The sequence below is a fragment of the Chiloscyllium punctatum genome, chromosome 15 (assembly GCF_047496795.1).
Source record: "Chiloscyllium punctatum isolate Juve2018m chromosome 15, sChiPun1.3, whole genome shotgun sequence".
NCBI lineage: Eukaryota > Metazoa > Chordata > Chondrichthyes > Orectolobiformes > Hemiscylliidae > Chiloscyllium > Chiloscyllium punctatum.
Window position 1 is genome coordinate 95,500,267 of NC_092753.1, and position 23,853 is coordinate 95,524,119.

At 45.3% G+C, this 23,853-nt stretch overlaps 1 protein-coding gene across 1 annotated transcript; it reads left to right on the forward strand.

The window, feature by feature from the left end:
* The first annotated feature begins 409 nt into the window (after positions 1-409).
* On the forward strand, positions 410-22,238 carry LOC140485879 (lysozyme C-1-like). Its single transcript, XM_072584330.1, has 4 exons — positions 410-539; positions 7,327-7,506; positions 10,712-10,787; positions 22,172-22,238. Exons 1-4 carry the CDS (start codon positions 410-412, stop codon positions 22,236-22,238), a joined length of 453 nt encoding a protein of 150 aa, XP_072440431.1.
* Positions 22,239-23,853: the final 1,615 nt, after the last annotated feature.

The window sequence follows — 23,853 nt, forward strand, 5'->3', positions numbered from 1 at the left end:
ATGACGAGAAATATTTGATTCAGACATTGTTCGGATGGTTGACTCTTGGAGAAGTGTATGATTTAACTTATTGTATAAAAACACAGAATTTCCATCGACCAAATAATCTTCTGAAAACTAAATGTTCACCTTCGAAGAAAGAAGGATTGTTGTGCTCCCTGGAAAAGGCTTTTCTTAAAAAAGTAATGTTCTTGGAAATCTCATTATCTTGATGAGTTGAACCCAAAATTTATCAACTGTTCAGAGATTGGTTATGTTTTACAAGATTGTTTTGATACGTGTGTAACAATGGTGTAGTAAAGAGTAGGTGGGGGAGGGGCGGACAACAGACTCCTACCCGATTACAAAGGGAATAACTCTAATTCATATTTCTAGTTCAATAACTGCTTCTTGTGCCATGATCAGGAAAATGAAGACCTTTCTCATTCTCAGTGTTGTGCTCACAGGGGCAAGGCCTTATGTCTATCAGAAATGTGAACTTGCTCAACTATTGCGCAGGAATGGTTTGGATGGATATCGTGGGTACAGTCTGGAAAACTGTAAGTCTCACATCCTCTGTACAAGTCGGGTCAGCTGAAGATCCTCAACTCTAGTCACACATTGCTTTTGCACTAAATAATTAAGTTCACATTCAGTTTTAAGTGCATTGCTTATGGCTTTTGTCGACTTACTTGTTCCGGTTACTGGACAGGGCAGTATGCTCAATTGTTCTAAGTCTGATTATGTGAGTCTGTTTCCTGTTGACACTCCCTGTACTTGATGAGTTAAGCCTGGACGTGGATTGAGAGAAAAGGGTAAAAACCAACTATGGAAGTTTCTGGAAGCAAAAGGCTGGCACGGTGGCTCAGTGGTTAGCACTGCTGCCTCATCAGCACTAAGAACCCGGGTTTGATTCCACCCTGGGGTGACTGTCTGTGTGGAGTTTGCACATTCTCCCCATGTCTGTGTGGGTTTCCTCCAGGTGCTCTGGTTTCCTCCCACAGTCCAAAGATGAACAGGTTAGGTGGATTAATCATGTTAAATTGCCCATAGAGGCTAGGGATGTGCAGGCTAGGAGGGTTAGCCATGGGAATGCATGGTTACAGAGATGGGGTTGTTACAGGATATTCTTCAGAGGGTTGGTGTGGACTCGATGGGCCAAATGGTCTGCTTCCACAATGTAGGGATTCTTTTCATAGAATAGAATCAAAGAGCTGCAAACATGAACTGTTTTTCAAAAAAATTGTAAAGAAAGACCTTACCCCACCTCCCCCCACCCACTCCCAGACACACACACACACACACATGCAGGTTTGCCATCTCTCTATATAGTTCTGGGATATTAAATATACAGTAATCAAACCACTCTCGCCTCAGAACAGGGGAAACACCCAGTTGATCTCAGCTCATGACACACTGAGTCTGGGCTGGAGACGGAAGACTAGGATATGGAGGAAGGATGACTCCAAGAGGCCTTTGGTCGTAAGGCATCCTGAGACGAAGACTACCGATGGCAATTGAGCACCAGCCAGTGATCAGACTTTATCTCTAAATGTTTCCTGAGATTGGGAACTGAAAGCTGGAAACTGAAAACTGAAATCCTCCATTTCTGGGTGAGAAATGGGTTTTCCGAGAACATGCAAATTCAATACATCATCTGGTTTCCATTGCTATGGAATGGATTCTTTACAATGCAGCTCTGTTTTGTCATCTACATTCAAACAAGGAACAAGACCAGGCCATTCAGCCCTTCAGCCTGCTCCGCCATTCAATAAGATTATGGCTGACCCTGATTTTAACCTGACTGGCTGTGCTTTTCCAGCACCACACTCTTGACTCTGATCTTCAGCATCAGAGTGCTCACTATCTTCCTGCAGCATGGCATGAGCTGGGAAGCTCTGAGTGGGACACTCACAGGGGCGGCATATTGTAGCAGCAAGGTAAAAACAATGACTGCAGATGTTGGAAACCAGATTCTGGATTAGTGGTGCTGGAAGAGCACAGCAGTTCAGGCAGCATCCAAGTAGCTTCGAAATCGACGTTTCGGGCAAAAGCCCTTATTCCTGATGAAGGACTTTTGCCCAAAACGTTGATTTCAAAGCTACTTGGATGCTGCCTGAATTGCTGTGCTCTTCCAGCACCACTAATCCAGAATATTGTAGCAGCAGATGGGCTCTAAGTTATCTTCTTTAATTTTATTTCAAGTTTATGTGGATGCCACCTATGGATGGTGATGGTACACACTTTTCACTGTACTTTGTATTGAATACACGTGGTAATAAAGGATATGCTATATTCTATTCTATTCTAAATGTCTGGTTAACTGGTCACCCAATTCTAATGAAAGTTGATAGCGGTGTGGCCATTTCAGTGACCACTGATCCAATTTTTAACCAACATCTCTCCAAGATCCAACCCTTACGTTTGTGCAAGGCCTCAGCTAGACTAAGAACGTACACCGGGGAACCTTTACAGGCTAAAGGTTGAACTTCGGTTCTGGTGTCTTATGAGAAGGAGCTGGTTCAGTTACCACTGATTGGGCCCAATTTTGCTGGCATGAAATTGGCCGAGAAAGATTCACTGAGATTGGCTTACCATTTTTCGATTTGAAAACGGATGTCTGAGCGATGTCCTAATTAAGTAAGTGCAAGATTTTCAGGAAGGTCCAGAGACTGTCCGAGGAGCCAAGGCCACCTTACATGTTGACCAGGAAGGAATTCCACGGGTCCATAAGGCCCACTTGGTGCCATTTGCCTTACGGGTAAAACAGAAAAACTGAGGACTGCAGATGCTGGAGAGTCAGAGTTAAAAAGTGCAGTACCGGAAAAGCGCAGCAGGTCAGGCAGCCTCCAAGGAGGAGAATCGACGTTTCGGGCATACACCCTTCATCAAGAATGTTGGGGGGGGGGGGGCTGAGAGATAAACAAGAGGAGGTATAGAGCTGGGGAAAAGGTAGCTGAGAAGGTGATAGGTAAATGCAGGTGGGAGGTGATGGCAACAGATCAGTGGAGCAGATCGGTGGGAAGGAAAATGGACAGGTGGAACACGTCAAGGCGGGGCATAGTTGGAGGGTTGGATCTGGGATGAGGTGGGAGGCAAAGGAAGATAAGGAAACTGGTGAAATCAACATTGATTCTGTGTGGTTGGAGGGTCCCAAGGTGGAAGATGATGTGTTCTTCCTTCAGACGTCAGGTGGCTCGGATTTGGTAATGGAGGAGGCCCAGGTAGAGGAAGAAATCAGGAGACTGGAAAGTGAAAGAATCATCAAACCAGTGCAGCTTATGGAATGAAAAATGTGTTGCTGGAAAAGCACAGCAGGTCAGGCAGCATCAAAGGAGCAGGAGAATCGATGTTTCGGGCATAAGCCCTTCTTCAGGAAGGTCCAGAGACTGAAGAAGGACTTCCTGAAGAAGGGCTTATGCCCGAAACGTCGATTCTCCTGCTCCTTGGATGCTGCCTGACCTGCTGCGCTTTTCCAGCAACATATTTTTCAGCTCTGATCTCCAGCATCTGCAGTCCTCACTCTCTCCATGTTTGTGGAATGGGCAGCGGCGGGCACCCTGATTGTGAAGCCTGATGGGTCAGTTCACCTTTGTGGAGATTTTAAACAAACAATAAACCACTTCTCACAGCTGGATAAATCCACAATCCCTCTCATAGAGAGGGGATTTATACACAAAGCTGGCAGGGAGACTGTCCTTCATGAAGCTGGACATGTTCCTTGCATTCCTGCAATTGCCGCTAGATCAGGATTTCCAGAAGGACACTAAAATTAATACCATTAAGGTACGGGACTGCCTTTTTGGTTTCTGTCATCCTGTGCAATTTTTCAGCAGACAGTGGGGAACATTTTACAAGGTCTACCCCAGGTCACCATTTATTTAAATGACATGCTAATAACAGGGAAGACCAAGGAGGAGCACCTCATTGTTTCTACCCAGTGGGTGTATGCCTTAGAAGTGAAAGATGTGTGTTCTAGGCACCCCGAGTGATCTATTTAGATTACAGATTCAACAAGACTGGGTTACACCCATTGGAAGATAAAGTGAGTGATCACTTAAGATGAAAGTCCCAAGTCTGCACCAGAGCTCAGTTCTTTCCTTGGGCTGGTGAATTATTAGGGAAAGTTCATACAGAACCTGGCCCCCATCCTGCCATCTTTGTGTCAACTCCTAAAAAAGGGTCAGCCTTGGAAATGGTCTCGTTGTCAAGTCATAGCTTTCAGGGAATTGACTAAATAGCTATCATCCTCTAAGGTTGGCACACTACAATCCCAAGTGAGATTTGATGATGACAATTGGTGCCTGTCCTTATGGCATCGGTGTGGTACCAGTCCATAAAGTGGGCCAATGGAGAGGAATGCCCCAACAGCTTATGCATTCAGCATTTTAGCTAATGCAGAGCGTAAATACACCCAGACAGAGAAGGAAGGCTTGGCAGCCGCATTTGGACTCAGGAAGTTTCACCAATACCTTTCTGGACATAACTTTGTAATAATAATGGACCACAAATTCCTGCTGGGTCCACTTAAAAAGGACAAGGCAGTGCCACCCACAGATTCAGACCAAATTCAGCAATGGGCTTTCATACTAATTGCATACAATTACAAGTTGGATCTCCATCCAGGAGGCCAAGTAGCGAAAGTGGATGCATTGAACTGCCTCCTGCTGCCAGATACACCCCTGATGGGGCAGGCACTGGAAGAGCTTTCCTGATAAAGTTTTTGACCGATACTTTGATTTTCCTGCTCCTCAGATGCCGCCTGACCTGCTGTGTTTTTCCAGCACCACTCTAATCTTGACTCTAATCTCCAGCGTCTGCAGTACCCACTTCTGCCTAGGCACTGAGAGTCTGTAATGGTTTTATATTTTCTGAACACATTTAAAGTCAGAGTCGTCGGGTCATGCAGCACAAAAACAGACCCTCCGGTCCAACCAGTTCATACCAAACACAATCCCAAACTAAATCATTCCCACCTGCCTGCTCCTGGCCTATATCCCTCCAAATCTTTCCTGTTCATGAATTTATCTCAGAGTCTTTTAAATGTTGTAATTGTACCAACATCCACCACTTCCTCAGGAAGTTCATTGCACACATGAACCCCCATCTGTGTGAAAGATTTGCCCTTCATGTCTTTTTAAAATCATTCCCCTCTCACCTTAAAATGAGTCCCCGAGTCTTGAAATCCCCCATGCGAGGGAAAAGACAACCACCATTAACTCTATCTACACCTCTCATTATTTTATAAACCTCTATCAGGTCACTTTCAACCTCCAACACTCCAATGAAAAATGTCCCAGCCAATCCAGCCTTTCTTTATAACTCAAACCTTCCATATCTATCAACATTCTGATAAATCTCTTCTGAACGCTCTCTCTCATCACAGCTGACAATATCAGATCTTGGATGTAGAACGATCCGGTCCTGGGAGAAGTGAAACAGTTGGTGGTGATGGGGGAAACAAGAGGGCTGTCGCACCCAGAATTGAAACCTTTTGGACACAGAGAAACCCGATCACAGAAGAAGATTGTATATTATTATGGGGAACAACAACGATTGTCCTGAGCAATGGTCACTGTCAGATACTGGCTGAACTCCACCAGGGTCACCCAGGGGTTTCTAAAATGAAGGTATTGGCGAGAAGTTAAATCTGGTGACCAGGATTGGATGTCGACATAGCTATATTGGTGGGGTGGCACCCAGAGGATGAAAATTACTGACAGCACCTCCCCTACATTTTTTCGTACAGTTTGGAAACAGGCCCTTCGGCCCAACAAGTCCACACTGACCAACCCAGACCCATTCCTCTACCCTAAATTTACTCCTGAATAATGCACCTAACACTATGACCGATTGAGCATGGCCAGTTCACCTGTCCTGCACATCTTTGTGTTTGTGAGAGGAAACAGGAGCACCCAGAAGAAACTCACACAGACACAGGGAGAATATGCAAATTGCACACAGACAATCGCCCAAGGCGAGAATCAAACCTGGGTCCCTGGTGCTGTGAGGCAGCAGTGCTAACCACTGTGACACCGTGCCGCTCCATTCCTGGGAATGGCAGGGTAAACCCTGGACTCAGTTACACATCGACTACGCGGGTCCTATCATAGGCTCAATGTTCTTAGCCATTGTGGACGCTCACTCAAAATGGCTGGAGATCCATAGAATTCATTCACCAAACATGGGAACAACGACAGAAAAGCCATGAGCATCTTTTGCAATGCACGGACTCCTCGAAGTGTTGGTCAAATACAACGGTCCATCATTTATCAGCAGGGAGTTTGAGAATTTCTGAAAGACAAATGGTATTTTGCATGTCAGGGTAGCTCCATACCATCCATCATCCAGTGGTCTGGCAGAAAGTGCAGACCAAACTTTGAAGGCAGGCTGAAAGAAACTGCCTACAGTATCATTCAATACCAAACTGTCCCGGTAGCTGTTTGATTATAGGAAAACCCCTCATGCAACAACAGGGACAGCACCAGCAGAGTTGCCAACAGGGGAAGTCTGATCTTCCTGGACACAAGAATCCACTAAAGCGAGAGACGCTGTTTACTTCAGGGAACAAAGTTTGGTGTAAGAACCACAGGAATGGCCCTGACTGGGTGAGGGGTATGGTCGCCGTGAGGTCAGGTTCAGTGATGTAGAAAGTTCCACTCGGTGTGATTGTCCCGAAGAAGCACTGCAAACTCACAAACGGTGCGGGAGCTAAACCTGCTCAGCTCCTCGACAGCCTTTCGGACTGTTCCAGAACCTGTGGGTTCTCCCCCTCCATCAGGCGTTGAAAATACCTTGGAATCTGAGATGGACACAGCGGATGTCATCACCTCAATACCTCTCCCGCCTGAAAAACAGAATGAATTTCTTCTGAGATGCTCCAGTTGCAAGAGATGAGCTACTGTGTGTTACACACTGCCCATATCAGAGGCAGACCTGGAGGAACCTGAGCTGGTGCTAAAATGCCCCAGGAGGAACTACAAAAAGAAAAGAACCAGCCGATGTCCTCAGATTCAGAGAGAGAGGGATGTAGTCATTGTAATGAGGTCAGTCAGAAAATGAGTTCCGTGATTGGGGCTGTTCACCTGGTCCAATCAGGGAGCCCTGGCTCACAGATATAAACAGGAGGGACAGAGGTTCTGCTCACTCTGAGATGCTGGCTCTGAGGGAGCTGGATCAGTGTCAAGGACTCTCCCTGTGTAAATAAAGGGTGATGTGGTGACTGGACACCAGCCTCTGTGGAATTATTTCAGTTATCCTTTTGCCAACACCTCCCCTTGCACTTGAGGAAGGGGCATCAAAGGAAATACCGAATACAAGGCTGTGATCTGTTTGTTCTCATTTTAGGGATTTGTCTGGTTCAATATGAAAGCAACTACAACACAAGAATAGTTGGACTTAACAGGAGGGCTGGAAGGACTTTATCATCAGATTATGGGATCTTTCAGATCAACAGCGTCAGGTGGTGTGAAGATGGTCAGACACAGCACCCAAAGAGAAGGAAAGGATGTGGGAAGAGGTGCAATGGTAAGCAATTCATCGCATCAGGACAGGTCAGAAATGATCTCTTCCCTTAGGATATGATTTTGGTGTACAGCAGTAATTTCTCAACTCCCATTTGTTAAGTGAAAGAATTAAATCATAAAAATTCCAATTTAAGTGAAATAGAATACTGTGCAAGAATTAAAGAAAGCAAGTTAGTGCCTTAGAGGATGACGCTGAGGAGTTAACAATATGGGAGATTCTTGGAGCAGAGGGCAGTCTCAGAATAAAGGGACACCAATTTCAGACTGATTTGAGGGGGGATTTCTCCTCTCAGAGATTGTGAGACTTTGGAACTCCTTGTCACAGAGAGCTGTAGGGGCAGAGTCCTTGTGTATATTTGAGACTGAGATGGAGAGATCCTTGATCAGTCGGGGAATCAATGGTTAAGGGGAAAGGGCAGGGAGGTGGATGTGAGGAGTGTTGGATGAGCCATGATCTTATTGAATAGCAGAAGGCTCAAGGGACTAAAGGGCCTACTCCTGCTCCTAATTCTCCTGGTCTTTGACGCTTATATGGCAGACACAAATCAATATTCTGCCTCAGTTTCATGGTGGGGGATACTGAAACTATACCAACAGGAACGACAGATGCAGAGATTATAGAAAAAGAGGAACTTGAATCAATTGCTTTCACTAAGGAAAAGTACTGAGGAAACTATTGGGATGAAAAGCAGACAAACCCCTGTGTCCTGATGGTCTACATTATCGGGTATTAAAGGAAGGAGCAGCAGAGACAGTGGATGCATTGTGGGCGCAGTGTATCTGAACTTCCAAAAGGCATCTGATAAGATGTTGCAAGAAAGGTTAATACACAATTCTAGATTAGAGTGGTGCTGGTAAAGCACAGCAGTTCAGGCAGCCCTTGAAGGGCTTTTGCCCGAAACATTGATTTTCCTACTCCTCAGATGCTGCTTGACCTGCTGTGCTTTACCAGCACCACTCTAATCTAGAATCTGGTTTCCAACATCTGCAGTCCTTGTTTTTACCGAGTTAATACACAAGGCAAGCAAAGAAGATTGACTAACCAACAGAAAACAGAGTTGGGATAAATGGATATTTTTATAGAAACCAGTGGCGCAATGGTATTATCATTAGCCGACTAATCACATAAATCAGGCAGTGTTTTATGGAAACCCAAGGCCAGGTACAAATTATGCCGTAGTAAATGGTGAGATTTGAATTCAATCAGAATTTAGCCGCTGTGCTTTCTCTCCCTTTCTGCAAGTTATTTATGTAAATTGTTAGCAGCAAAAATTCCCATGGAACACCACTTGCTCCATCTTACCAACAAGAATGAGTCCCATTTTTGCTTATTCTGTTTCCAATAAGCAAGTCAATCATCTATCTATGCCAATATATGACCCCCATCCCATGAACCTTTAGTTGTTGCACTAATCCTTGATGTGATACCTCGATAAATACCTTGAGAGTCCATCCACAAATTTCCTTTTATCCACAGCACATGTTACTTCTTCAGAGGAGTTTAGCAAGTTAGTTAAACATGATTTCCCTTTCACAAGACCATGCTTGATACTGCCTGATTAGCTGGAATATTTCTATGTACTATAACATTTTTAAAAATTTATTCTAACATTTTCTCTGTAGCAGCTGTTAAGCTATCTGGCCAGACTTCTGCTTCAGCAAACCTTCCCCCCACCCCCTTTCTGATTGATATTGAATTTAATTCGTTCAATCAATTTAAAAGGATATTTTCTAAATCTTCACTAGAATGCACCTCTTCAAACAATATCAGAATATTGCCGTGGCCATCCCTGGCTACATCTTCTCCCATCAGTGGGATGGACTTCAGAGATGGCCACACAGTGCTATATCATTGAGAGGAGTTAGCCTGGAAATCCTCAACATTGATTGTAGACCTTCTAAAGTCTTATGGTTCCTGGTCAAACATAGGCAAGGAAACCTCACACTGATGCGTACTTACCACACCCATTCAGCTGATGAACCAGAGCACCTACATGTTGACCAACAATTTAAAAATGCGCTTGTTATGCACTAGGCCAGACCCCCTCAAAACATTTACAGGAAGTAGCCCAGAACCTAAATTTGCTAAATGTTTTATGCGGGTGTGACGTGGATATTCCAGGACAAATGCAGCTGGTCAAACCACTTAGTTTGAAACAAAACAGAATTTATTTACAAGATTACCAAATGAAACACAAACAAAAGAGAAGAGAATACAGAATAAACTAACCTATCCGAGTACCTTAAAGATTATCCCAACTTAAGGATGCCATTCCCAATATTTGCAACAACCCCCATAAACACCCCTTGGCACAAAAGGAAAAGATCAACCAGGAGAAAAGTCAGAGAGAGAGTACCAGCATGGAGCTGCTTCTTCAGGACTAGCAGTTTAATACTGACTGACTGCTGTCAGTGAATTTCCAGACTGACCCAAACCAAACCAGAGTAAAGCTGAGCTGGGACAACTGGCCACTTCCCTATCACTATACAAGGGTCTTTTATTTTAACCTGAAAGCCTTTTGTCTAAGGCAGTATCTGTTAGCTATAACCAAAGTGGCCCTAAAACCCTTCAGCCGCAGACTTTTTTGAGTCTGTGTTTTTTATGACCTCTCTGAAAAAAAAACAAGGACAACATAACCTTGTTAAAGGAGCAACATCATCACACACAGAGAATAGGAAGGGTGCAGAATGTCCTCAGGGAGATGGACTTCACTGTCCATGACCAAGGCAGCACAACTGACTGAGTTGGCCAAGTCTTAAGGGATGTAGCTGCTGGAATAGGAAACCAACATGAGGGAAAAGCTTACTTGACCTCATCCAAATGCATCAGTGACAGACAAATGGGAAACTGGGGGGAAACAAGGGAAAAGAAAACCCTTTTCTAAATTTGTGTAATAGATTCAAAATAACCACCAGTATGAAAGATAAGGTGATCTCTGCTGGTCAGTTTGTGACAGATAACACTGCAAGCAATTCTCTTTACTGGACCGGTAAAGAAGTTTTATACCTTTGAAACTGTAATACCCTAGTGAAATGGAGCTGATAAAACAAAATCTTATCTGGGATTAACTATTTAGTGAACTCTGGGATTTTTTTTAAAAAAGACAGGGTCATCTTTTTCAAACCAGAAGCAATGTAGATCATGGACATTTGACACATGAACATTCAAAGGATTATTCTAATACAGTATTGTCTTTTTCTTGTAGATTTTATCAATGACAACATCATAGATGACATTCAGTGTGTGAAAAGGATAGTGACACCTCAAGGGATGAATGCCTGGTATGTTAAAAACTTTTTACTTTCTTGTTTCTAGCTGTCTCTAAATATAATTCCCATTTCAGAGGAGTGGAGTCCGCTATTGTTGGTGTGGTTCCAAAATTAATCCTCACCACTGTACATTGTGACACAAGTTCTAACTCATTGATATGCTGCAAGATCCTCTTTCTCGGTTGAGATTTCCAGGGCACTGCTCTTGGTCCAGTGCAGTAAAGGAAAACCACCAGGTAGTCTAACAACAAGAGATTCCCCTAATTGCTAGAATGCAATGCCATTGGAGTAATAAGCCAGGTGAATGTCTGATGGACTATGGCTTCAAATCTGAAGCTGCTGGAAATTAAAATCAATTAATTTTACTGGAACTGAACACTCATGTCAGTAATGCTAACCGTGAAACTGTTGTGAATTGCTGTAAAAAACCCATCCAGTTCCAGAAAAGAACTCCATTCTCCTTACACCGTGTGGTCTACAAATGACTCCAGACTCACTATGATGTGGTTAGCTCTTTTCTGTCCTCAGAAATGCCTTAGCGAACCAATTAATTCAAGGAACAGTAATGGCCAGACAACAAACTATCGTTGTGGTAGACCTTGTTACAGTAATGTGTGTTAGAACAGATATCGGGGTCTTTCACCTTCTGAGTTCTTCATGTCCCTCATGTGAAACCATTGTGTTAGGCCATGCTTAGTGCACCTCTCAGCATTAATCCTTTCAGATCCTTAATGTCTCAAAGGTCCATGATCTTGGTCTATGACTGTCTATAAGTGCCACAGGGGTATACAATTCATGGGAAGTATAATACACCTCTTCCCATTAGATGCCCTGAAAATACTCTAGAGTGAAGGATAGTTTGATTGGCTCATTCATTGATCAATAGCTGTCCCTAGCCCGAATGTTAAATGTGGCTTAAAAAAGTTGGTTTCCATTCCTAACTTAAACTCGACAGCTCTGATTTCAGGGTACACGTCAAACAAAGACAGGGAGGCGAAACAAGATGGTGACTGTTCTTACTCATATTTGGCATTCTTAGATTACAAAATTGTGACGTAGCACATCCGACCCTTCATGAGATTACACATGAATGTAAAAATTGGGGTTTTTTTTAGTTCATTTGTGGGAGAAGGGAATCACTGGTTCGGCCAGCATTTATTGCCCATCCCTAAGGGCGCAAAAGGCAGTCAAGAGTCAACCACGTTGCAGTGGATCTGGAGTCACAAAAGGCCAGACCAGGTACGGATGGCAGTTTCCACCCCTAAAGGACATTAGTGAACCAGATGGGTTTTTCCTGGCAATGGTTTCATGGTCTTTAGAACTCTCAATTCCAGTTCTTTACTGAATTCACAATCACTGAGACAGGATTCGACCCAATCCCCAGAACATTACCTGGATTAACAACCCAGCAATTGCGTCCCATGGTAACAGGAGTACATTATTTGGCCCATTGAACTTACTTTACACTTCAACTTCTATCTCAACATCATGTTCCTCCACTCTCCTCATGTCCATTGAAACCTCGGCCTGGAGAAATCTGTCAGTCAATCTCTTTCTAAAGTTACGTTCAATGACTTGGCCTCTCCAGTGTTCTGTGAAGTCAAGTTCCACAGGTTCACTATCCTCAGAGTGAAGAAATTTCTTCTCATCTGAGTCCAAAAAGGCTGACTGCACATGCTGAGTCCATGGCCCCTTTGTGCAGATAGACCTGCCAAAATGAAACATCAATCAATCCCTGTCTTTACCTTCCAATAAAATTCCAAATTATTCTTTTAAATACAGGCTAAAAGGTCCCTCAAACAAAAACTCTGCCAACTCAGGAATCTGTCTGATTAACCTGAGTTGTACTTCTTCAGCACCCCCTTCCCCTCTTCCCCTCTTCCCTTGCAATGGCACGTGTATACTTTCTGAAGTAAGAAATCAGAACTGGACACAATGTCCCAGGTGTGGTCTTAGCAAAGCTTTGTACAGCTGTAATAAAACTTTCGATTTTTTAAATCTACTCAATCATGGGACACAGACATCGCTGGCTCGGCCCAGCATTTATTGCCCATCCCCAGTTGCCCCTTGAGAAGGTGGGGATGAGCTGCCTTCTTGAACCGCTGCAGTCCATGTGCTATGGGTTGACCTGCATGCCCTTAGGGAGAGTATTCCAGGATTCTGACCCAGCGACAGTGAAAGAATGGCAATATGTTTCAAAAATCAAGATGATGAGTGGCTTGGAGGGGAACTTGAAGGTGGTGGTGTTCCCATGTATCTATTGCCCTTGTCCTTCTAGATAGAAATGATTCTGGGTTTGAAAGATGTTGTCTAAGGATCTTTGGTGGATTTCTGCAGTGTGTCTTGCAAATAGTACACACTGCTGCTACTGAACGTCAATGGGTGGAGGGAGTGGATGCAGTGCCAATCAAGTGGGCTGCTTTGTTCTGGATGGTGTCAAACTTCTTGAGTGTTGTTGGAGCTGCACCCATCCAGGCCAGTGGGGAGTATATCATCATACTCCTGACTTGTGCCTCGTAGATGGTGGACAGGCTTTGAGGAGTCAGGAGGTGAGTTACTCACTACAATATTCCCAGCCTCTGACTTGCTCTTGTAGCCACTGTTTGTGCAACAACTCCAGTTGAGTTTCTGATCAAAGATAACCCTCAGGATGTTGATATAGAGATTCATTGATGGTGATGTCATTGAATGTCAGGGAGTGCTGCTTATACTTCTTCTTTTTTAGAGATGGTCAACCTTGGCATTTTCGTGGTGTGAATGTTACTTGCCATTTGTTAGCCCAAGATTAGAGTGGTGCTGGAAAAGCACAGCAGGTCAGGCAGTATCCGAGGAGCAGGGAAATCAACATTTCTGGCCAAAGCCCTTCATTATACTTGTTAGCCCAAGACTGGACATTGTCCAAATACAACAAGTTCTGGACACTGACTGTTTCAGTGTCTGAAGAATGGTGAATGGTGCTGAACATTGTGCAATCATCTGCAAACATCCCACTTTTGACCTTATGATGGAGGGAAGGTCATTGATGAAACAGCTGAAGATGGTTGGGCTCAGCAGACTCTTTAAGGAACTTCTTACTCTGCTGTTCAGAACATCCTGCAATGAAGGGCAGCCCTCCAATTGTCGATATAACTGCTTGCTTCACTACATGCTGGTCTTCAGTGATGACTGTACAAGGCTATCCTGGATACTCTTGTGGTGAAGTGGTTATGTCCCTAATTCTGAGTTAGGAGGCCTGAGTTTTAAGTCCAACCTGCTCTAAAGTTGTGTAATAACACTTCTGAATCAGAAAATAAAAACAAAGAAATGCAGACACTGGAAATCTTAAAACAGAAATTGCTGAAGAAACACAAAAGGTCTGGATGCATCTTACAGAAAGAAAGCTTAGTCACCAGACTCAAAATACAGTAGCTTCCCCCGTACCTGCAGGAAATATGTTCTAACTCCTACCTGGGAACCCAGAAACTGCAAATAGGGGTGAACCCATTCAATTAAATGGGAAATGTACCTTCCCAGCAGCCCCCTGGTCCCAAGTTCCAAAACGTTACCCTCTAATACATTCGGCTAACTGAAACCGTGGACAATTCTGCAGATACAGGGGCTGCCATGTATCAACCCTGCTTTTTCTCTGTAGATGCTGCCAGACCCACTGAGTTTCTCTAAATATTGATAAAAAAAATCTACAGAGATATCTAGATTCCTTTGCATCTCAACTTTCACCAGTCTATCATTCAAATCAGACCAGCTCCTCTTCAAATATATCAAGGCGATAATCTGGAGCCTAACTTTTATCTTATATAAAAGGCAAGTGTACGGTACTCAGTTCCAAATGTAATTCAATTGGTTACGCTACTGGGATTGAAGCAAAACACACTTTATTCTTACTCTGCAGTTAAAATGCAAACAAAAGAAAGAAGAATGTGTACAGTTTTGATGGTTTCAAGTTGAAAAAAATAAAGATTTAAAAGGGACTGAAGAGGCAACTTTTTCACACAGAGGGTGGCGTGTGTGTATGGAATGAATTGCCTGAGAAAGTGGTGGAATATGACAATCAATGTATCTACCATTACCATGGCCATCTCTTTTATTACCCTGGCATATAGATTATCACACCTTGGGAATGTCAGATTTCAGCCTCATTAATTTTTTCAGTACCTTGTTTTCACTAATATTAATTAAATGGCAGAATTAAAGTAGTTGTTTCATTGCACTGTCATTTCCTTGTTCTCCATTATCATTTGTTTCACTTTGGACTCCAAAGGGTCTTGCATTTACAGACATAGAGATGTACAGCACGGAAACAGACCCTTCAGTCCAACTCGTTTATGCCAACCAGATATCCTAAATTAATCTAGTTCCATTTGCCAGCTTCTGGCCCATATCCCTTCAAACCCATTCTATTCATATACCCATCCAGATGCCTTTTAAATGTTGTAATTGTACCAGCCTCTGGCAGTTCATTCCATACACGCATCACCCTCTGCGTGAAAAGGTTGCCTCATAAGTCCCTTGTAAATTTGTTACCTCATTTTAAACCTATGCCCTCTAGTTCTGGACTCCCCCATCCTGGGGAAAAGACTTTGTCTATTTACCCTATCTCTGCCCCTCATGATTTTATAAATATCTAAAGATCACCTCTCAGCCTCCAACACCCCAGGGAAAACAGCCCCAGCCTATTCAGCTTCTCTCTATAGCTCAAACCCTCCAACCCTGGTATATCTTTTCAAGTTTCACAACATCTTTCCTGTAGTGGGGAGACCAGAATTGCACACAGTATTCTAAAAGTAGCCTAACCAATGTCCTGTACAGCCACAGCATGACCTCCCAACTCCTATACTAACCAATAAAAGCAAGCATTGACTAATCTTTCTTTATATACTCAGAAGCATTTATAGTTCATATTTATGTTCCTTGTAAGTAGCCATGTGTTCCACCTTTGCTATTTCTAAACTAGTCCCAGTCCTCAGGCTTGCTACATTTTCTAGCACCTTTATATGACTCCACTTTGGATCTAATACCATCCTTAATCGTCTTTCTTAGCCATGTTTAGACCACATTTCCTGGTGTGAGTTTTTCCCAAGTGGAATGTATAACTGTTGCAATGTATGCAGTTGTTATTTAACACCGTCACTGCACCACAGGAGAGCCCCTCATCCACGTTCATATATTTTTTCCTGTCACCAACTCATTCTCTATTTACATGTGTAGGGTATATTGGCTGTAGCCAGCCAGCTTGGAGTCAGTCCCTGAACTGAGGAGATTCTAAATCTCCTGGTTATATCGGTCAGCCAGGGCTTTCCTGATTGTAACCTGGGACAATATTCACCGACTATGGCCCAGCCAGCACAGAATCTCCTCAGATTAGGGGACTTATTTTAAATCCCCTGTTTATATTTTAATTTTATTCAACACTGTTTACAAAACAATTAATATTAACAGCTATAAACAGAGAAACAGCAATTCACAAGGGAAAGGGACAGCAACGCCAGACCCCAAACCCCACCGTTCAACCAGTTTCCAGGGAAATAAAGACAAACCTCAAGTCCCACTTTGAGTCATCACAAAACAGTAACAAATACATACAAGACAGTCCAGTTAGGTCAAAAGTGCATAATATACAGAATCCCACCCCCAGCAACGCAGCAAATCATTCGTCCCTCCCACCTTCTGGCCACACACAAGGCAGCCTGTCCCTACACCCTCGCCAGCTCTCGGTCTGCCCTTCGCACCTTCTGACCACCTCTAGGGCAGCCCGCCCTGGTACCTGCCCGTGGGGACAATGCTGAGGACGGTCTACCTGCCTTCCAGCTCTCTGCCTGCCCCTACCTATCATCACTGATGAAAAATGTGTTGCTGGAAGCGCACAGCAGGTCAAGCAGCATACAAGGAGCAGGAGAATCGATGTTTTGGGCATAAGCTCTTCTTCAGGAATGAGGAAGGTGTGCCAAGCAGGCTAAGGTAAAAGGTAGGGAGGAGGGACTTGGGGGAGGGGCATTGGGAATGCGATAGGTGGAAGGAGGTTAAGATGATGGTGCTAGGCCGGAGAGGGGGTGGGGGCGGAGAGGTCAGGAAGAAGATTGCAGGTCAAGAAGGCGGCGCTGAGTCCGAGGGTTGGGACTGAGATAAGCTGGGGGGAGGGGAAATGAGGAAGCTGGAGAAATCTTCATTTATCTCTTGTGGTTGGAGGGTTCCGAGGCGGAAGATGAGGCGCTCTTCCTCCAGGCGTTGTGTTGCCATGATCTGGTGATGGAGGAGGCCAAGGACCTGCATGTCATTGGCGGAGTGGGAGGGGGAGTTAAAGTGTTCAGCCACGGGGTGGTTGGGTTGGTTGGTCCGGGTGTCCCAGAGGTGTTCTCTGAAACGTTCCGCAAGTAGGCAGCCTGTCTCCCCAATGTAGAGGAGGCAACATGCAGTAAATGATGTGTGTGGAGGTGCAGATGAATTTGTGACGGATATGGAAGGATCCCTTGGGGCCTTGGAGGGAAGTGAGGGGGGGAAGTGTGGGCGCAAGTTTTGCATTTCTTGCGGTTGCAAGGGAAGGTGCTGGGAGTGGAGGTTGGGTTGGTGAGGGGTGTAGACCTGACAAGGGAGTTGTGGAGGGAGTGGTCTTTCCAGAACGCTGATAGGGGAGGGGAAACCTAGGAACCCTCCAACCACACGGGATTAATGCAGATTTCTCCAGCTTCCTCATTTCCCCTCCCCCCACCTTATCTCAGTCCCAACCCTCTGACTCAGCGCCGCCTTCTTGAACTGCAATCTTCTTCCTGACCTCTCCCCCCCCCCCCACCCACTCTTCGACCTATCACCCTCACCTTAACCTCCTTCCACCGATCGCATTCCCAACACCCTCCCCCAAGCCCCTCCTCCCTACCTTTTATCTCAGCCTGCTTGGCACACCTTCCTTATTCCTGAAGAAGGGCTTATGCCCGAAACGTCGATTCTCCTGCTCTTTGGATGCTGCCTGACCTGCTGCGCTTTTCCAGCAACACATTTTTCGGCTCTGATCTCCAGCATCTGCAGTCCTCACTTTCTCCTGTGTATCATCAGGTTCTCACCCACCCTGACACGTCATCCGGCCTGTGAACTGACCTGACACACCTTACAGCCACCGCTAGGACAGCCCATCCCTTTCCCTGGGATGACAGCACGCAGGGCAGCCCCATAGCCTTCCAGATCTCGGTCTGCCTCTACGCATCTTCTGGCTCTCAGCCAATCTGACACACCTCCCAGCTGCATCTAGGACAGCCCGTCCTGATTACCTCTTTTCAGGACGACAGCACTCAGAACGGCCTACCCATCTCCGGCTCTCAGTTCAACCGACATCAGGGTGGCCTACGCACCCTCCAGCTTTCAGGGTGTCAGCTTTAATGATGACCTGTGAGTCTCCAGCTCACAGTAAGGCCTGACAGACCCAGGGACACACAAGACAGTGCAGGTGGTAAACCCAGCAAGCAACAAGACAGAGTCAATCATCAACAAACAGAGCCTTTTCTGGCACAGAGTCCATGACCATGAACAGTTATCTTCAAAATATAGAGTGCATTCCCAGGAACACAGTCCACTCCAATACACAAAGTGCATTGTCAGAAATAGAGTCCACTCTAAACCACAGAGTCCATTACCAAAAACAGTGTCCACAACCGTGGGCAGAATCCACTTCTGAACACCACAAATGCACACCCCACAGCACACAGGTGTTCAGTCTCCATCCATGGCGAACCAGGCCCACTCACAACAATACAGTACATTGTACTGTACTGTAGGGCAGCACGGTGGCTCAGTGGTTAGCACTGCTGCCTCACAGCACCAGGGTCCCAGGTTCAATTCCAGCCTCGGGCGACCGTCTGTGTGAAGTTTGCACATTCTCCCCGTGTCTGTGTGGGTTTCCTCTGGGTGCTCCGGTTTCCACCCAAAGTCACAAAGATGTGCAGGTCAGGTGATTTGGCCATGCTAAATTGCCCCATAATGTTAGGTGCATTAGTCAGAGGGAAATGGGTCTGTGTGGGTTACTCTTCGGAGGGTCGGTGTGGACTGGTCGGGCCGAAGGGCCTGTTTCCACACTGTAGGGAACCTAAAGGTGTAGCTAACTCACTGGGGCTTGGTCCACTCCCAAACACCAGGATACAGCAGATGTTCACCTCCTAGCGCACACACACAGGTGTTCAGTCTTTACAGAGGCCTAGTCCACTGACAAAGGACCAGGCTTACCCACAGGAGCAGCCCATCTGGAAAGATGTATTTTCTTACAAGGACTCAGTCCAAACACCAAATAAAAAGTGAAAACACATTCAAAAAGACAAAGCCAAATTTCAAGGGCTAAGTCCTGCCACAAAATCAACATTATCCTTTTCTGAAAGTAAATGAGAAAAGAGTAACACACAGGCTGTACCCAGCCAGTGAAATAACAGTTTCCTAATGAGGGCTGAATTACACCTGAAACACATTGAGGGGATAGATATTGAGGGGATAGATCAGGCAGTTTAGGAGTCAGTCCTCAATAAAAAAGGAATACCAGTTAACAAACTGGGCATATAGTCCAGCCAGATCAGGAATCCAGTTTCTCACCCCCACACAAAAACAAAGCAGAAACCAACAGCAGCAATAACACACTGACTGTGGCCCAGCCACCATATAGTCAGTGCCCTAAACTGAGGAGATTCTAAATCACTGTTTATATATTTTTTTTCTTTTGAAAAAGGATGGAGCAAGAAAAAGAAAACTCCCATCCTCCAAACCACAAGAGAGTATTAGCAGTAACACACTGACCATGGTCTAGCCAGCACAGAATCAGTCACCTACACTGAGGAGATTCTAAATCACCTGTTTATATTGGTCAGCCAGGGCTTCCTGATTTTCCCAGCTTAACAATCCCATTCAAGGATCTCATAGTCAATGATATCCACCTGGTTTCCAATCACTACAGGGACGAATAAACCAGAGGCACGGAGACCTCCTCGTGGGTCTGCTCCTGGGCCTGGCCAAACTGGCCATCAACAGGTCCAGGCAGCGGGCCATGGAGGGGGTCGTTAGGGCGGCTGCCTGCCCCTCTTCCGGGGTTACGTTAGGGCCCAGGTGTCCTTGGAGAAGGAGCACGCGGTGTCCACCAACACCCTGGAATTGTTCAGGGAGAGGTGGGCGCTGCAGGGGGTGGAGTGCATTATTTCCCCGTCCAACTCTATTTTGATTTAGTCCCTACCCTCCCCTTCACTGTTTGATCACACAGCATTGCCCTTTGATGTGAAGGGCAGTGCTTGTCACTGGCCACTCGGGTGTTTTCCTATCTTCTTGGTGGTGGAAATTGAATAAAGATTCGTGCACTTCGTGTATCTCACTGTGTTTCACATCTACACACACACACCATGGGTGCTGGGAAAAATATAAGCACTACCGCAGTTAGGCAGTAGTGTGGGGGAAAAAAAAGAAAAGAGAAAAAAAACAGAAGCGTGCCCAAAAACAAATTAAAAAATAAACCAGAGGCACCATCCTGTGAACCTGAAGGTTGGTAGGCTGTCCCGAAAGCTGGAGGGTGGGTAGGCCACCCTGATGCCAGTTGCCCCGAGAGCCAGATGGTGGGTAGGCCGTTCTGGGCTCTGTCGTCCCAATAAGGGGTAATCAGGACGGGATGTCCTAGAGGTGGTCGAAAGGTGTCAGAGCAGCCGAGAGCCAGAAGGTGCGTAGGGGTGGGCTGAGATCCGGAAGGCTTATGGGCTACCCTGCACACTGTCGTCCCAGGGAAGGGGACGGGCTGTCCTAGAGGTGGCCGAAAGGTGTGCCAGGATAGCCCACTGGTCGGAGGCACATCGGGGTGGGTGAGAGCCCAATCGTACTTAGGGACAGACCGAGAGCCAGTAGGCGGGTAGGCCATCCTGACCGCTGTCACCCCGGGCAGGTACCGGGGCGGGCTGCCCCGGAGGTGGTCGAAAGGTGCTGAGGGTGGTTAGTGAAGCCGGAAGGTGGGTAGGCCGGCCTGACCACTGTCACCCTGGGCGGGTACCGGTACGGGCTGTCCTAGAGGTGGTCGGAAGGTGTGTCAGGGCAGACCGAGAACTGGAAGGGGCATGGGGTGGACCGAGAACCTGAAGGTGGGTAGGGGCGGGCTGCCTTAGAATGGTCAGAAGGTGGGAGGGGCAGGGGCTTGCTGGGTCTGTATTGTCTAATGTACAAAATATCATTGTTGATGTCTCTTTATATTTTTATGTGAAACTGGGATTTGAGGTTTGTCCTAATGTCCCTGTAAACTGTTTGAACGGTAGGGTTTGGGGCCTGGCTTTGCTGCTCCTCTCCCTTGTAAAATTGTCTCTTGTATGCAGCTGTAAATGTAACTGTTTGTTGTAAACTGTTTTTGTAATTTGTTTAATAAAATAAAAAAAAAACCAGAGGCACAAAACCTAACTAGCAGATTAGAAAAAAAAGAAATAAAACATAACCAGAAGATTTAGAAATTCCTCAGAAAAAAAATATATAACCAGGAGGTTTAGAAGTTTCTTAGATTAGGAAACTGACTCTGTGCTGGCTGGGCCACAGTCAGGATGGTGCTTCTGTTGTTGGTTTCTAATAAAAAAGAAAATGAAAAAAGAGAGAAAAAAATAAACCAGAGGCACAAAAATGTAAGCACTACCACAGTTAGGCAGTAGTATAGGGTAGAAAAAAATATATCCATATAACCAGGAGACTTAGAGTCTCAAAAAAAAGAAAAAAATACATAACCGGGGATTTAGAACCTCCTCAGGTCAGGAATTGACTCTGTGCTGGCTGGGTCATTGGCAGTGTGTGTCTGCTGCTGTTAGATTCTGGTTTTTGGGGGAAACAAAAAGATCCAGAGGCACAACTCATGGTCGAGGGACATAGGTTAATCCCAGCTTGGTAGCTGGTGAACTTAAATTCAGTTAATGAATCAGGAATTTTAAAACTGTTCTCAGTGATGGTGACCATGAAAATATCATCAGTTAAAAATGTATCTGGTTCAATGAAGACCTTTAGGGAAGGAAATCTGCCATTCTTATCCGATCTGTCCAACATGTGACTCCAGACCCACATCAATGCAGGTAACTCTTCACTGCCCTCTGAAGTGACCTAGCAAGCCATGCTGAGAGTATGCAGTAAATTCTGACCTGGGCAGTGATCCCCCATTTCCTCTGAAAGAACAAAGAAGAGGAGACAACGGACAGATGTTGTACACACTGATAACTTCTGAGACCCAGGAAGAAATCAGAGCCAAGTACAGTTGGTGCTGGATACTCTGAGCAGGTCCAGCAGCATCTGTGGAGAGAAGAAAACAGAGTTAACATTTGATGTGAATGTTACCTGGGAAAAAAAACATGAACATTTGTTGATTCTTCCATTGGCTGTCCCTGGAATACCCTCTTGTTTAACACTATTTATGATTTTTTCTTTTGCAGGTATAGCTGGAAGAAAAAATGCCAGAGTCGAAACCTTGGCAATTTTCTGGATGAGTGTAAAATATAATTCATGATATAGTCCACTCATTGGACCCAATACATCACATGTGCTGCATTAACAAGTTAGCTTGAATTTGTTAAATGTCCAGTAAAGGTGTGATTGGTTAACCTGCATTTCTAGAGACGCTGCATTCGTAAGGTTATGTAAACACATTCAGTGCATTTGATTAGTGAGTGATCAGACCACCCTTTCATCAATGTCACCTTGAAGAAACTAATTCAATCCAGGAACAGAAATGCTTGCATCCCCGTAAGGTAGGATCTACACTTGATACCGCTTCAGTGTGGAGATGTAATTCCCAAACAAAATTGAGAAATTTAGGCCAGGAACATCTAACTATCAGCTATTCCAACCTTGCTGCATTAACAGTCTCGTTTTAGAGAGAGAGAGAGAGAGTGGGGGGCTAACTGATGTGATGAAAATGAGCAAGTGTTAGTACTTTATATTGCTAAGTTAGCGAGTCTGACGGTTTCCATCCCTCCAGCTCTGTTCACCATCCAGTGATTACTGAAATTCCATATGTGCATGCAAGCATGGGAATTTCCTGAAGTTGTTTGCCTGTGTGACAGTCAAACGGTGGCAGAAGTCTCAGATAAAATCAGGAAAATAAACCTTCTGCCAGTTTTCAGGGCGAGACATAGTGGGAATTTCTCACCTGCCCAGGGATCCAATGAGGTTTCCCACAGTCAGGTGTGCTGCTCAATCCCAGTGGATGTGCATTGTAAGCAAGCACAATGGTCACTTCTCCCCTCACATTCAAAAGCAGCCCATGCCTGTGAACTAACACAAGGTCACAATCTGGAAGACAGGAAAGGATAAAGTTGTTGAAAGGAGAAGAAGCAGCCTCCCTTTGGATTGTGTATTTAAAACCCACCTTCATCTGATTCAGAATGAAGAACCAATTCTGTGCAGAAAGAGGTCATTCAGCCCATTGAGTCTGCATGACCCTCCAAAGAACACCCAGACCCAAGCACTTCAGTCCTCGTACCAATATAGCACAGAGAAGAGAAGGTCACCGAGCGTGTAAAGGCTGTGGTAACATCATCTTGTTGGGGTAAAGATCAACTGCTGTGAGATTTTCAAGTTAATCAAACACCAATAGCTGAGAGCAGAAAGTGAATACTGCAGATGTTGGAGATCAGAGTCGAGAGTGAGGTGCTGGAAAAGCACAGCAGGTCAGGCAGCATCCAAGGAGCAGGAGAGTCGGGCATAAGACCCTCATCAGGACTGTGCAGGGGGAAGGGGGAATGAGAGATAAATGGGGGGGGGGGGCAGGGTGTGGGGCTGGTGTGGGACTGAGGAGAAGGTAGCTGGGAAGGCAGTAGGTGGATGGAAGTGGCTGGTAATCGCGATAGGTCGGTGGAGAGAGTGGAGCAGATAGGTGTGAAGGAAGATGAAGAGGTAGGAGAGGTCAAGTCTCTCCTGCTCCTCAGATGCTGCCTGACCTGCAGTGCTTTTCCAGCACCACACTTATCGACTTTCACGACACTGTGTTACAAGATTCATCATATTTACAACACAGAAGCTGGCCATTTGTCATACCTCGTGTTTGAGGGGACGTAAACTCCATGTGAGCCTCATCCTACCTTTATTTCTTCCTCTCTCCCAATGTGTTTACTGT